The sequence below is a fragment of the Amphiura filiformis genome, chromosome 12 (genome assembly GCF_039555335.1).
Source record: "Amphiura filiformis chromosome 12, Afil_fr2py, whole genome shotgun sequence".
NCBI classification, from domain to species: Eukaryota; Metazoa; Echinodermata; class Ophiuroidea; order Amphilepidida; family Amphiuridae; genus Amphiura; species Amphiura filiformis.
In genome coordinates, this window is record NC_092639.1 from 38,758,424 (window position 1) to 38,773,854 (window position 15,431).

At 37.8% G+C, this 15,431-nt stretch overlaps 1 protein-coding gene across 1 annotated transcript; it reads left to right on the forward strand.

Annotated features, from left to right (window-relative positions):
- Positions 1-593: 593 nt before the first annotated feature.
- On the forward strand, positions 594-15,262 carry LOC140166805 (hyalin-like). Its single transcript, XM_072190295.1, has 11 exons — positions 594-729; positions 1,865-1,996; positions 4,109-4,386; positions 6,929-7,004; positions 7,817-8,065; positions 8,295-8,543; positions 9,155-9,403; positions 11,975-12,199; positions 12,501-12,752; positions 14,191-14,442; positions 14,976-15,262. The coding sequence occupies exons 1-11, from the start codon at positions 645-647 to the stop codon at positions 15,260-15,262; spliced, it is 2,334 nt and encodes a 777-aa protein (XP_072046396.1). The 5' UTR covers positions 594-644.
- The last annotated feature ends 169 nt before the right edge of the window (positions 15,263-15,431 follow it).

Sequence of the window (15,431 nt, forward strand, 5' to 3'; positions counted from 1 at the left end):
CCACAAACACATGTTTCTGATTTACCTGTGCGATATTGCAATGGTTTTTGATGCTATTAATATACATTGTATTTTAATTTCAATTTGAGGCACCATTACAAAGCAAACAGTGGATGAGGCACAGTAAACATGTGTGAGGCCTGTGTGAGGCCTTTGATCCCCAAATAAGAACAATAGTCTGCATATTGTTAACCAGCATTGTTGTGGTAAATAATGGCTTGTTGATGGTACAACTCATTGTTGCTAATGTCAAAGTTGTCAAAGTAAATGAGAAACATGCGGTTGTGGACTTACACGGTTTGGAAATAAGCTCTTCATATATAGTTTGTTTGGTTTTTTTTTTTTTTTATTATTATCTTACGGTGTCACTTTAAATAATTGAGTTTAGCATTGTCCAATCAGACTGTATGAAAATTGTGTTGAAATAATAAAACATGGTGTTTGTTTCTATTGTGCTATTGCATGAACTCGGGGTATTCTGGCATTGAACATTTCATAACAACATCTTTAGTCGGAAATGGGCATTTGAGCTCTCATATTCAAGTAGTTTTTATTTGGTAATCATCCAATCACTTCATATGGGTTGATGACCGTGACTGCGTGGATGGGTGGCATAATATCTCTACTGTTTCACTTTCAGCACAATGGCATATCGACTAAACACACGTATAACGAAGTTACCAATTAATATTTTCGTATTGATTTGCGTACAGGTGATCGTTGTTAAAGGTATGGCGCTAATTAGTTATGCATATACGTATATTTTTATGTATATTTTACGGTAGTTTCATACTTTTTACTTTTGTTAATATGCATATACGTAGCCTTGTTTAATTTAATCAAATACAGGAACTTACTTTTTGCAACTTTGCGACGTTGCAGCGGGTCAGTTGCCTGATGAAGTCTGGTGGTTCCAGACGCAACGTCGCAAAGTTGCAAAAAGTAAGTTCCAGTATTTGATTAAATTCCAAAACTACTGAATGACTAAGAACATTCACACACATGCCCGTAATTATAAGTATTTTTTAAGGTTAGTATATTTTATTAGTGACAATTATACTAGGCCTAGTATTATGTTTGATATAAAGGTAAAAAGTACGATATTTCCGTAAAATCGGGACTAAAATTTATCAAAAAGGAAATAAAGTGGCTCGGCATAGATGCTGTGCCCAGATGTCTTTGTAGGCCAAACAGGCCTACAAAGTTTTGCGAGTTTTCGGCCATATGCCTTTTTCATAGCCATAATAAAAATACTTGTAAAAAACAAAACAAAACATCTTACGGTAGTATCGTACTTTTTACCTTTATGTTACTCTTTACACTGCCGACGCAGCTTTTTCCTTTCTCTTGTATTATGTTTAATGCGTGTAGGGCAACTATCTGTCTCGCGCACTTGTGCCGCGTATTTTAACGTTTAAACACGTTAAAGAAAACTGGATACAGGTGGGGTTTTTTTAAATTGGCAGATACTTTGGTCCATCGGTACCTTAAAAAAGCGACCTCGTGGTCTAAAAAGAGACACCACTGACCATATACCTATTTTGTTATGAGTTAGTAAATGCGTATCATTTTTGAGAGAGAAATCGGGCTCAATAATGCACGCATGTTGATGAGTCCAATTCAATGCAAATGCATTATTGTGTCCAAGGTCTCGAGCAACAAGTGATACGCATTTATTAACCTATTTCATACATGATGATGATGATGATGATGATGATGATGATGATGATGATGATGATGATGATGATGATGATGATGATGATGATGATGATGATGACAATGACGAAGTTTAGAATGCAAATGAGAATGAGGAAGGGAGAAAAAGGACGATGTTGATGGAAATTTGATGAAACCCTTCTTACAGCCGTAATAACGTGTGACTTTATAAGTTGGTGCGGTTTTACACAGGGGGGAGATGATGACTTTGATTGGAAACGTATTTCTGGTGCCACACACTCAGGAAATACCGGGCCATCAAGCGACCACACATCTGGAAGTAAGTATAACTTTGTTCTTAAACAGCTTAATGCATCTTCACATTTTATATCTATTGTGGATCAAATCAAAACTCGACCGGCAGTTTCAGCCGGTTGACCGCCCGGAACCTGCGGTCAATCGGCGGTCAAGTTTGGATTTGATCCCTTAATCACAATATTGTTGAAAGCAAATTATTTGAAAGGGGTAGAATGACGCGGCGATTGGGTGACGGGCCCGACCGACACCAGATTTTGCATGGTGGGGACTCAGCCTTTTCTTGGCAAAAGTGAATTCATTTTTGCTTTACAAAAAGCGAGAGCGAAGCGAGTGAAGAGAAATACATTTTTCAGAGATTTTTGAAGGTCATTTGAAAAAAAACCAATCCTCGATACATCTATCGTACACCTTTGTAATATAATGCCACAGGTTACAATATCATTTTTAACATTCAAAATCGCTGGTGTTCCCAACCAGTGAGTTCATTTGAAGTCGCGAGCTTATTGCTTTTGACATTGTTGTTGTTGTTGCACATTGTTATTATTCAAGTAAGTAGATAGGCTTTCACGACGGGATTCCATAGCAATTGATTTTTATTCGGGTGCGCCGTCGAATATCACATTACCGGTGCAGCCGGTCAATGTGTGAAAACTACAGTACTGGTGCAGCCAGTCACTGTGTGTAAATAGTCAAGCTTTCGTCGAATGTGGCTCTGACTTCATCAGGACTAAAGACATATGATTGGCTGATCATATGACAGTATCTTATTTTTCCCTGTATTATAAGACTTGCTTTTTCAATTCTATCTTTAGTCCTGATGAAGTCAGAGCCACATGTTACGAGTCGTACTGACTCAAGGCCAAAATCACCTTACCCGAACTCACACGAATGCACAGTACAAATACACTGTTTGATTAAGCTAACAAAATCTAAGGCTTTAATTGAAAACAAAGTATGATTGGTACATATAACAACAATTGCATATATACGATAAAATCACACAATCACAGTTTTATTCTATCAGCTGATTAGTACTTAACCAGCGGTTTTCTTGTTGGTGATCCTAGAGTTCTTGCAATGTTCTGGACGACTGATGTAATATATCCTTATTAACTTGTCCTGCGAAAATCAGCGAAGTCCATTGTACACTTGCGTTTATAAAAATCCTTGCGTATGAAGTCCTCACACAAAAATGATGCTGCTTTCTCCAATCACTTATCTTCATGCGCTGCTTTCTCCAAAAATATATCTCCTTGCGCTGCTTTCTCCAAATATTTATCTCCTTGCGCTGCTTTCTCCAAAAATGGCGTTTCTTTCACCAATCACTCTTTCTCCAGGAAACAGGCTTCTTTAACACTGCTCCGCTGTGTTTGACAGATGTGTGGTTTTCATAAACCCAGCAAACTCCAGCAATTCGACAGAAGAACTTTTAATCCTTTGATGAAGAAGAGCACATTAGTGTACTCGAAATCTCTTTCGTTGCTGTATTAAAAAAATAGCTCAATTATTGGCTATGAAACTGGTTAAAATGTACTTATTTTTTTAACGCACAAAGACCAACACACACATGTGGAGTTTTACAATCTCCCATGACATTCTGTAATCAGCAAAATCCAGCTCTCACATTTTATACTCCCAATCTATTAATAGACCATCCTGTCACATTTACTTCCTGGGGGGACTTTCCAAAATGATCTCCATTTCACAATCCAAGGGATTTTCCCAAGATTAATTATACACATTAACCTTTCACATTACATCACTTCCTGTGGGTTTTTCCTATGGTACAATACACTGAACTGGGGGTTTCCAAGTTCCAAACAAAGATCTGACTTTGTTTACAATAATTTGGGGGGAATTCCAAAATGACTTTCCACATCAACTCTTGCAAGTACAAGGGGGTTTCGCATCTCATGAAATGCTTTAAGTTAATTAATTAAATTAAATTACTCAGGGCACATCACACACATCTGACGAAAGCTTGACCATTTTCACACAGTGTCTGGCTGCACCAGTACTGTAGTTTTCACACATTGACCGGCCCGCCTGCACCGGTAATGTGATATCCGACTGCGCACCCGAATAAAAATCAATTGTTATTGTTGTTATTATTGTTCTTCCAATTGTTATGCAGGTGGGTATTATGTTTACATCGAAACAAGCAAACCAAGGCAACCAGGTGATACAGCTCGTCTTTTAAGTCCTACAATCACCGCTACTGCTGGGTATCAAGACTGCACTGTTAGATTTTGGTATCATATGTATGGCGTGCACATAGGAGCGTTAAACATTTATACAAAGTCTGCTGGTAGTGGAGGTAGTGTTGGAAACCAACAGTGGACGCTTTCTGGAAACCAAGGCAATATGTGGTCAGAAGCTAGTTTTACTTTCGGCCCACAATCAGACTTCCAGGTTGGTATGCATGTCGGACACATGAACCATAATAGTTTCATTGGCGTAGCGACGGAGGGGGGCAGAGGGGGCACGTGCCACCTTAGGGGGAGCCGAATTCTGGGTCCCCTCCAAGTGATAAAAATTTCAGAACACATACCCATTTGGGCTACCAAATCCCGGTTTGGCAACCCTGTGTGATTTTTGAGACTTCAAAATAGTGAATTCTTTCAATGGTCCTTCAACTAATTCAACAAACGCTCTACTCTTGACAATAGTCAGTCACCCTTTGAACATTGAATACATGCTAATGTTGACAAATTAGTTGAATAAACAATACGTGTTAATTACTCAAGTTAATTTTTTCTGTGTAAATGGTATGAGTGACCCAATATCAGACCAGACATAGGATCTGCGGGTGTTCATGTTCAACAGCAACCCAATAGGTGAATAGTTGGTGGTGAATTAGTCCGAAAGGCCCTTTCAGTGCTTTTGAAACTAATTAACTTAATTTGACACCTTTAACGTAAACAAAAACATTTGATGCTTTATTGGGGTGCGGGCAACATTGTACTTCACCTCGCAAAGTCCGTTTTCCAAAATAATGTAAACTGTCAAAGCTTTTAGCCTTACCAATTCGCCAAAATCAGTAATTTATTATAGATTGGCCGGTATTCACATAAGGGGACTAACTTCCTTGATAAAATCGGAGGTTTAGTCCAGGTATGACGTTATTTGGTATTCACAAAAGTGGACTAAGCTCAGACCTGGAATAAAATGATGCAAATACGGCAGCAAATTTAGTCCACATGACAGGACAAGCTTAATCCGTGGATTACGCGGTAACCGGTGGGTGTGAAATAGACCCTTTTCCCTCTTTCCCATCATGCACTATTCCAGGGGGGTATGAGTGTCGCAAACTACATCATCTCCCGGGGAGTACAGAGTTAAGTTCATTACATTCTGGAATACGGACATTTCGGCTGGTGCCTTCATCACAAAAAGGAATCCCCGATAATCACGATAATGGCGCCGCGATCACTAATACCTTTCGGGGGCAAAAAACAACATTTTTATGCCTCATGGACATGGTGCACACCGACATCGCCTGGCTAATAATTATTTGGTGCAGCAGAGACATTAAAATGAATACACGGGATCGATACACGTGAATTGCTATGCACGATTTTGATATCAGACGAAAATCTTCGGATACTGGGTTAGAAAATGGTGAATATCTCCGTAAATGATTTTTCTCAAGAAACCAGATGTGGTCTCATACACTTGAAAATACGTGTTGAACAGATATGATAGTCGTTAGCGTGCGCTTTGAAAATTGGCCGTGCGCTTTGAACTCAAAATTTGACCAAAACTCTAATTTTATATTGCGTTGGTCCTGTATGGACTACAGCGCGCAGCAGGCTATAGCGGCACTCACTCAAGTGGAGACAGTATAACCATTGACCGCAATGTCGTATACAAGCTTACTCACACAGCGAGAAATCAATTACCCCGTCTATTGTCAGTAGCCTTAGTCAGGTCACTTCGCTAATTATGCATCTCATAAGGTCCGAATAAAATGGCCATGGGTGGCTGTGGATTCAACCTACCATGGCGATTTCTACCATGAAGATATCGGGGCGATGTCACTGTGTGGTGTCATCAGCCAAAAAAGTTTCCTGCTATTGAAACCTAACTTTGTATACATTTTATAGACCTAATGGTAATAAACTAATGACGGGACACGCCGTGATATTTTGTCGGCGTCCGTTTCACTTTTTTTTCGGAGATGAAAATAAAATGTAAACACTATCTCTTACACAGATGTTCTCCGTAATTGCATCACTCGTGTATTCAATTGCATAATTAGTAACATCGATGGCCTTTACGCTAATCCGCATATATGGAATCAGTATGCCCATATTAAGACAAAATAATTGCAAAGGTATGGCAAAGACCATCGGATGCACACGATCTATGAGGTTGATGAACTACGTCATACCCCCCTGGAATAGTGCATTGTGGGATAGAGGGAAAAAGGTCAATAGCGGGTTTGGGCACTTTATGAAGCATTTTGTTGAATAAAAATACTGCCAGGGGCAAACGACTTGAACAGAACATTAAAAGTACTACAGTAAATGCTATGCAAGTTGGCCTTGGAACTTACGTAAAGTAAGTTTATACTTTTAGGCCAAGTTTAGTTCACCAAATCAGGAATCGACCCACAAAACCACAACAAATGCTGAATTTTCGGGTGGGTATTGTAATATTTGTTCATCTTTTCGGTGGGTGTGAAATAGCAGTTTTGGGCACTTTATGAAGCATTTTGTTGAATAAAAATACTGTAAGGGGCAAACGACTTGAACAGAACATTTAAAGTACTACGGTCTTTGTAAATGCTATGCAAGTTGGCCTTGGACCTTGCGTAAAGTAAGATTATACTTTTAGGCCAAGTTTAGTTCACCAAATCGGGAATCGACCCTCAAAACCACAACAAATGCTGAAATTTTGGGTGGGTATTGTAATATTTGTTCATCTTTTCCGTTATCATTACTACATATAGGTAGTCTTTGAAGGAGTAAGAGGGCCAGACTACAAGGGAGATATTTCTTTGGATGACATATACATCTCAAGCTGTGGTAAGTAAAAAACAATGAATGATTTAAGATTTTTGTTCAGAGTTTGTAAGGCGTGACTGTTTGGGGTGAAAGCTAGGCATGGAGCGTGCACAACGGCAATTGTTAAAATTACTACTGCTCCACACGCCTCCATTTTGGAGATCTAGCTCATCCTATACCCAATGCACAGTGTCAACACCCTGTATTATAAATATTTTTTTCCATACAGCTCAATACTCCGTTGAAATCAATATTCTATTATTGACACAGATAAATGAAGTTTACATATGCATTGTGTTATAGGTCGTGCACCTGGAACTTAACTAAATGGGCTAAACGCGTTCCTTTATACCTATAAAGTATAATTGTCATTATCAAAATTAAATATATCTAAATGTTTACATTGGATTTCAAATTTTTTACATTAAAAATGCAGTAAAAGATATCCACAGCAAGCTGCAAGGCCCCGTTAATTAGTGTACTGCTTTTCGAGTGAGTGTACTGGAAACAAAACCCTGCTTTTACCTGAAAACAAATTTTTTTCTTGTAATAGAAACATCATATGGGGTACTTGAGCATGCACAAATCGTAATAATGTGTAGAATATAGAAACGCTGTGGTATCTCATAATTATGATAGTCATGGTATGCTTTGCCTGAGTAGCTCGGCCTATCTCGAACTAAATCGCGATGCGTAGCTGTTAAAAAACGAGAGGATTCGCTGTACTACCACGGCAATTTTTAACACGAAGATATAGGGGTTATGACGATGTGAATGTCAATGATTGTTTTATTTTATTTGATATTATCCTTCAATTATGGTTGGTTCTCAAGTTGATACAGAAATTCCGGTGATCAATGACTGCCCTGATAATATCCGAACAACTACTGAGCTTGGAACAAGTGAAAAATCCGTATCTTGGACAGAACCTCGTGTTACAGATCGCTCTGGGACTCCAAGGAAAACAGAATCACATCAACCAGGGTCAGAGTTTCCTGTTGGAGTAACAAATGTGCGTTACACTTTCACCGACAATGCAAATAACGTCGCATATTGTACGTTCTCAATTACTGTAGAAACAGGTATGTTGGCAATCGATCTTAAGTTTTTACAACATATGTCTACAAATTTAATGCAAATTTGATGTTTATTATCAAGAATTTAGGCATTTCACATCCAAGACAATACATTTTATCAGGACAACTACATTTGAGAATTTTTAATCTGATAATGTAAGGCTTTTTCTCGCGCACTTCTGACCTACAATAATTTGAAATATATTTAAAAACCATGTTTTCTATCACTTTAAAGTTGATACGATAAGACCACAAGTCACTGGATGTCCAAATAATATACAGACCACCATCGAGCTAGGAACACCAACGAAATCCGTCACCTGGGCCGAGCCTACAGCTACAGACCTCTCTGGAACACCAACAAGAACTCGAACTCACCAACCTGGAACAGCATTCGCCATAGGAGTTACCGATGTGCGTTACACCTTTGAGGACACGGCCAATAACGTCGCTACATGCAGCTTTTCAGTCACTGTCGAAACAGGTTGGTTTTATGGTTGTCCTCTATGGAAGCTAATTTAGCAACTTCTTACAATAATTATTACATAGTAATTGAATTGTGAGTTTCATCAAAAATTACAAAAAGAAAATGATTATCTTCAATAGCTATTATTCTTTTACAACTTGAAAACTTCTTATAATAGTTGTTATATATTTATTGAATTGCGAACTTCAATAATCTTTAAAATAATAAAAAGAACATTATTATCTTAAATATCTTTTATTTTTATAAACTTCTTACAATAATACTAGTTGCGTAACTATCGCACAACAAAACATTGTGATTTAAGTCAGTGGCGGTCCTAGGTAATATTTACGGGGTGGGGTATGGGGAAAAGTGAATTTCAGGGTGGGGAAAAAATACGCACAATTGGTGGAAAAAAGTGGACATTTTCGTACTTTCGTATTTGGTGGGGGGTGGGCTTCTGGGGCAATAACAGTTCTGACTGGGGAATTTCCTTACCCATGCCCCGCCTCCCAAAATTCGAAAAATCCCTTGGTGTCGTCACTATTTTAAGCTACATTCTAGGACTTGCTAGGAAAATTCATATTTTGTATATTAGCGAATTATATCGTTCTTCAATATCATTGCAGTTGATACGACTGCGCCACAAATCGACGGATGTCCCGATAACGTACGAACAACCACTGAACTGGGAACGACCAGAAAAATTGTCACCTGGATAGAGCCTACATCTACAGATCTGTCTGGAATTCCTCAACGAACACGTTCATATCAACCTGGAATAGAATTTCCCGTTGGAGTTACGGATGTGCGTTACATATTTACTGATGCAGCCAATAACGTTGCTACATGTACCTTTTCAGTTACCCTCGAAATAGGTCAGTAAACGGTATAGCTTAGTAGCCCGAGAAGTAGTAGTGTTAAACTAAGCATCTACCAAAAAGTAAGTAAAGTAAAGGTAAAGGAGTCGAACCTGTATATAAACAGTGAACGGAGTGCCCATCTCTCTTTCATTGGCGATTGGGACAAACTCCTCCATGTAATGTTGCTGTGGGGGATCGCTACACATCCTCCACGGCAAGTCTGTTACCTGCCCAGCATTTTAAAAAGAATGCCGGTACCCATTTATACACCTGGGTGGAGAGGAGTATTCGAGATAAAGTACCTTACTTAAGGGCACAACACGATGGCGTCCTCGGGGCTCGAACCCGCAACCTTCGGATTATGAATCAGAACCTTATTCCGCTCGGCCAGCGTGCTCCAAACAGTAATTATCCCCTTTAACAGCGTACATTTTAATGAAAGTAACCCAACATTTTAATGTTCTATCACTTTCAAGGTAATTTTGAGGTGTCATAATGCGCAGAAATAAATTCTGCTTCGACTGCATATCCCAAATTTGGCACATGATCAACCGATTAGGAATAATGGTCATATTTAAAGAGGGTTGTTGCTTTTTGGAAGATGTTTATAACATTTGGTCTGGTCAGTGCAGGAACTTCGTAAGTGACATTTTGGCAAAATTGGGTTTTTTAATGCATTATGAAACATGGTAAATGCACACAATATAAGCAATTTTACACAATTCTTCTGTAAAATGATAAAAATGACACTTACGACGTTCTTGGTCAAACGCGGCGATTTGTAATTACGGATTTTTGTTTAAGACAATTGCAATGAATGGTTTTGTTTACAAATCGGGGATTTAACAGATTCTACAATCTTGTAATACAATCTGAGCATAAACAAAGTAGATCATAAAAACTGTCGTTCAGCATTATATTGAGATATTTACCTCACTATTTCGATGTGTACAACACAAATCCTCATCAGGAGGGCTCCAATGATGAACTGATGGAATTGAATGTCCTGATGAGGATATGTGTTCTACACATCAAAATATTGAGGTAAATATCTCATAACATTAAAAGAAACAAGTTTATTCCATGTTCACTACGATCCGTTTCGCCCGAAGGCTCCTCAGGTGAATGAGAGAAATGTAGAACAAACTTAGAGGTAAATATCTCAATATGTTTGTATTGAATGACAGTTTAAATCTACTTTGCTTGTTTATCTACCAACACGTATGAGCATACACAGTGAAATCTGAGCCTAGTATTTGAAATATAAAATCAATCTACAGCAAACTGATATTCTTCTTAATTGAGGAAGTATCTTTTTATTACCGGATATCGGAATTGGTTTCATGTTACTGTAACTAAAATAATTACAGACAAACTAGGTCATATCCCCTTACCTCATTCACATTAAAACAAGAAATTATTTGTTATTGGCGAGTCTCGTGCCTACTTGTCTCCTTTTCCTTCCTTTAACTGAAATATATTCAATGTTATGCTCATGCAATATTGTTGGAACTGCTACATGATTCGTATTTTTATAAACATCAAAGTTAAAAATTTTTGAAGATTGGCCCTAATGTGTACATACCTGCAATGTAATGATACACAATTTTAAGCCATTATTTTTAACCATTCTTATTAAGACTGCTTTAAGCTTTAACACAAACTGTATTGGGAATTTCAGATTCATACGTAGTGGTAATAAAATGAGAGTAATTTAAAATGAGACTACAACACTACTTGTGTATTTCGCTTATCGGGAGCGCTTTCGTCCTCATCAGCCGATGTTGTAAGCTCTGATATTTCTTTAAAACTGCAAAATACCAACCTGATCAGATGACGTCACACTAGCTGACGTTGCCGAATTTGGAAAATTACTTACACAGACCAATACTTGAGTTTTGATTCGCACTATCCTCTGGAACACAGGGTCAGAAATTTTCCAACCAGATAACGTCATCTGATCAGGTTAGTCTCTAGCCGTTTCCAGGAAATATCAGAGCTGATGACGAGAAAGTACCTCGAAAGCGCACGTGTAGGCGAAATCAACAAGTAATACCATGAAAAAAACAGTAGCATGATCGACGGGAATTATATAAGTTTAAGTGACCGCTTATAGGTTCGAATTGCAACCAGTTCGAATTGCAACCAGCCTAATGACGAAGCTCCCGTAGTCAAGTAGTTAAGGCACAGGTGTGGTAAACCTGAGGTCCTGGGCTCGAGTCCCAGGCAGGATCACTTTTTCTATTTGTCTTTATTATTTACGACGGCGAACCTGGTGAAGTCGAATTTTAGAATACTCTCACAATTGTATTGTTTACATTGTCTTTATACACGAATATGTCATTAACACTGATTAAGGCCTGCATTTCGGATAACTCAAACACACGACGAATTTCTTATAATCATAAGCAATGCCTTGCCTTAAGAAGTGGTATATGTGTAAAACATGATGTGTAAGACAGTGGTATATGTGTAAGACATAAAAGGTAGTAGTGACTGCATGGCCATACATCAATCTAAATTCTGACGTCGCCTTATAAGCTCTTATTTGTTTCATGTATCTTGAATTATTCATCACATTTACAGTTGATACTACTCCACCACATGTCAATCAATGCCCTGTAGACTTTGCCTCTTTAGCTGGAAAGCACGTCAGCTGGACAGATCCCACTGCCTCGGACCTATCAAACGTCATCTGGACAAGTTCGGTGTCTCCCGGCACATACATCACAGCAACAACTCCAGTCGTGTATACATTTACCGATTCATCGGGAAATGTGGCATATTGTAACTTCACTATCACCGTTTTTCGTACGTATCGGGTCACTTCTTATTTATTGCAAGATAAAATATTTTATTAGCAAGATCACATGGCATTATCATCAAATTATTTGACACTTTCTACAGCTAAATGTATTCCATAACATGATATTTTACTGTTTATTTATTAATCATGTCAAATATCGCAAACAAGCTACCATTTTGCCAACAACAATGCCAAAACGTAAAAGCATCACATTGTGTTTTTCATGAGAAATATTATGTTGAAAGAATCGACAAGGTTAATTATGCAACTACCTCCTAAATAGGAAGTCTGCTTTCCTTTACATAGAGGATACCACACCACCGACTATAATCAATTGTCCGGGAGACATAATCACCGCAGCCGAGCTAGGCACATCATCAACAACAGTTTCTTGGAGAAAGCCGTCTGCAACGGATGAATCAGGGCGTGTAATACTGGCTGACTTTACCCATGTATCAGGGCAACCATTTCCTATTGGAACAACAATTGTAGGGTATACGTTTGCGGATGATTCTTACAATTTTGCACATTGCAACTTCTCCGTCAAAGTTGAAACAGGTGGGCACGACAAAATAATTTTGATGGTTTTAGAGAATTATATAATGATATAATGTTACAGGGAAAGATAGCAATATTATTGTATCTGCATGTACTTTGGAATCATTCCTAATCATCCAGGTATACATTTTCGAGAAAATAAATAAGGAAATTGTCAAATCATTCCACCTGAAACGGTATCACGTCTCATTCGAGACGCATACTGATTTGAGTTCAGCACCAGACCAGTCAGCCTGATGATGCGTCTCGGAGAAGACGTAATACCGTAGCTATCAAATATAATAAGTTCATATGAAATGATATAACAATCATGATTTGGGTCGTCTGGATACGCTAATACTCTCTCAGTATCTAACTAATACAAGTAATAGTCACGATCTTGGCACCGTGACATCATGGCGTGTAAAAATATAAAATAGATATAGTTACATGTAGTGATACCATATCGTTAGCCTGCTACGCTAATCTCTTTTGATGTATTCCACTAGTTAATGAAGAATGCGGCTGGAAATTTGATTAATTATGGGTTTATTACTCAGAAAATCAAAATTGGAAATGAGAAACATGTAAAAATTTGGCAATTAGCGTAGCAGGCGGACGATATATGCGTTGCTGTTTTGTTTACTATAAAAAAAATTGTTGTTAGTGTTTTGTAATGTTAAATTTTGTTTTATGTGTAAGCCCGGTGTTTTTTGTTTTGCTTTTGCCACGGGGCAACTGCTGAACACAGCAAACGCATTAACCATAACCCAAATCATTGCCCTATCCCTAAACTTAATCTTCGATCATCACCATAACAATTCAAATAATTTATTACATGCAAGCTATTCTGTAGTTACCTGAAAATGTATTGGTAATTTCTTAAACATCAGTTGACACAATGCCGCCGTCTATCCAGTCTTGTCCATCAGCCATCAATTCGAACAAAGAGTTAGGGACACGAAATGTGATTGTTTACTGGGGTACACCAACGGCAACTGATGTCTCTAGAAACGTCACACTAGTGTCACAGACCCATCATCCTGGTGATAGATTCATTGAAGGAAGATCATTGGTTGCATACAAATTTGCTGATGGAAGTGGAAATGAGGCATTTTGTAGATTCAACATTTTTGTTCACGATGGTTGGTATCAATGAATGGTATAATGAATTCTTTGTCATAAATAAAACTGAATAAAGTATAAAAAACATTCCAGGGCACCTTTTCAATTCTCATTGGCTTGTTTTGCGCTTGAATATTTTGCATGTGGTTCTGAAAAAAGAAAATCAATTGAATACATTTTGTGAGATATACCTTCCATTTTATCAATGTACCTGATCATTCAAATAATGTCGAAGTAACAAAGGAACACACAGGTAAAAATACTACATATTTCTGATATTAAGAGCTATTAAGTACTTTTATGATATTTTACATTCTTAACTCATTCCTTATAGTTGATACAACGCCACCAGCAATTAGTAATTGTCCATCAGACATTGTACAGAACATTGAGCTTGGAACAAACAGCACGCCTGTATTTTGGACAGTACCTACAGCTACTGATGCGTCAGGAAATGTTAGACTTCTATCTCAAAGTCATGTACCTGGTAGTAATTTCATTTCTGGAAGAACAACTGTGACTTATACATTTCGTGATGATAGCAGCAATGACGCATATTGCTCATTTGTGGTCCAAGTTAATCAAGGTAACTTGAAAAAAGAACCTAAAATAAATGAAAAGAGTCCAAACATTAATTTATCATCAATATCTAATCAGTTGAAAATATACATATATATCATTATCAAATAATGTGTTCTGTCGTTTACTTCTAGTTGACAGCCATGCTCCAACAATCTTCGACTGTCCCTCTGATAATGATATTTCAACATCGATGGAACTAGGATCTCCTGGACATATTATGTCATGGAGAGAGCCGACTGTTTATGATGAATCTGGAAATACTACTTTGCTTTATAAAACCCACAAGCCTGGAGATATGTTTATTCTTGGATCCACCACAGTTATTTACTTGTTTTCTGACTTTTCAAACAACCTTGCGATTTGCAGTTTTGACATATACATTACTGCAGGTATGATTTGTTTGAGCATATCTAGATAAAGTTGTTTGCACTATGAAAAGTAGATTTGGAATTTACACCAATGTTTGGGCACATAGATTATATATAAGTTCTAGGCTTTAAATAAATACAGTAATGTTTTACATTTTTGATTCAATAGATGACACGGTTCCACCTGCCATACTATCCTGTCCATCAGACATCGATGAGAACACAGAGCTTGGAACCCACAGCATACGAATTTATTGGAGTACACCAATAGCTACTGATATGTCAGGAAATGTGTCAATTGTGTCGCAGACTCATTCGCCTGGTGACAGATTCTCGGATGGCATACATATTGTAAACTACAGATTTACCGATGGAAATGGAAATGAAGCGTCTTGTTCATTCCAAGTTTTCATTCAGGAAGGTGAGGGTTTCTTATGTAACATTATCTACGTTTGATGAAAAGATTTTGATGAGAAAAATAAAACAGGTTCGTTAAGAAGGAAATTAGCTCGAATAACGCATGACGTGGATCTTGGTTCTTTCCCCACCACAGTTGACACAACCGCACCAGTTATCAAATCATGCCCATCTGGTATCACTAAGGAATTGGAGATAGGAACGCAAA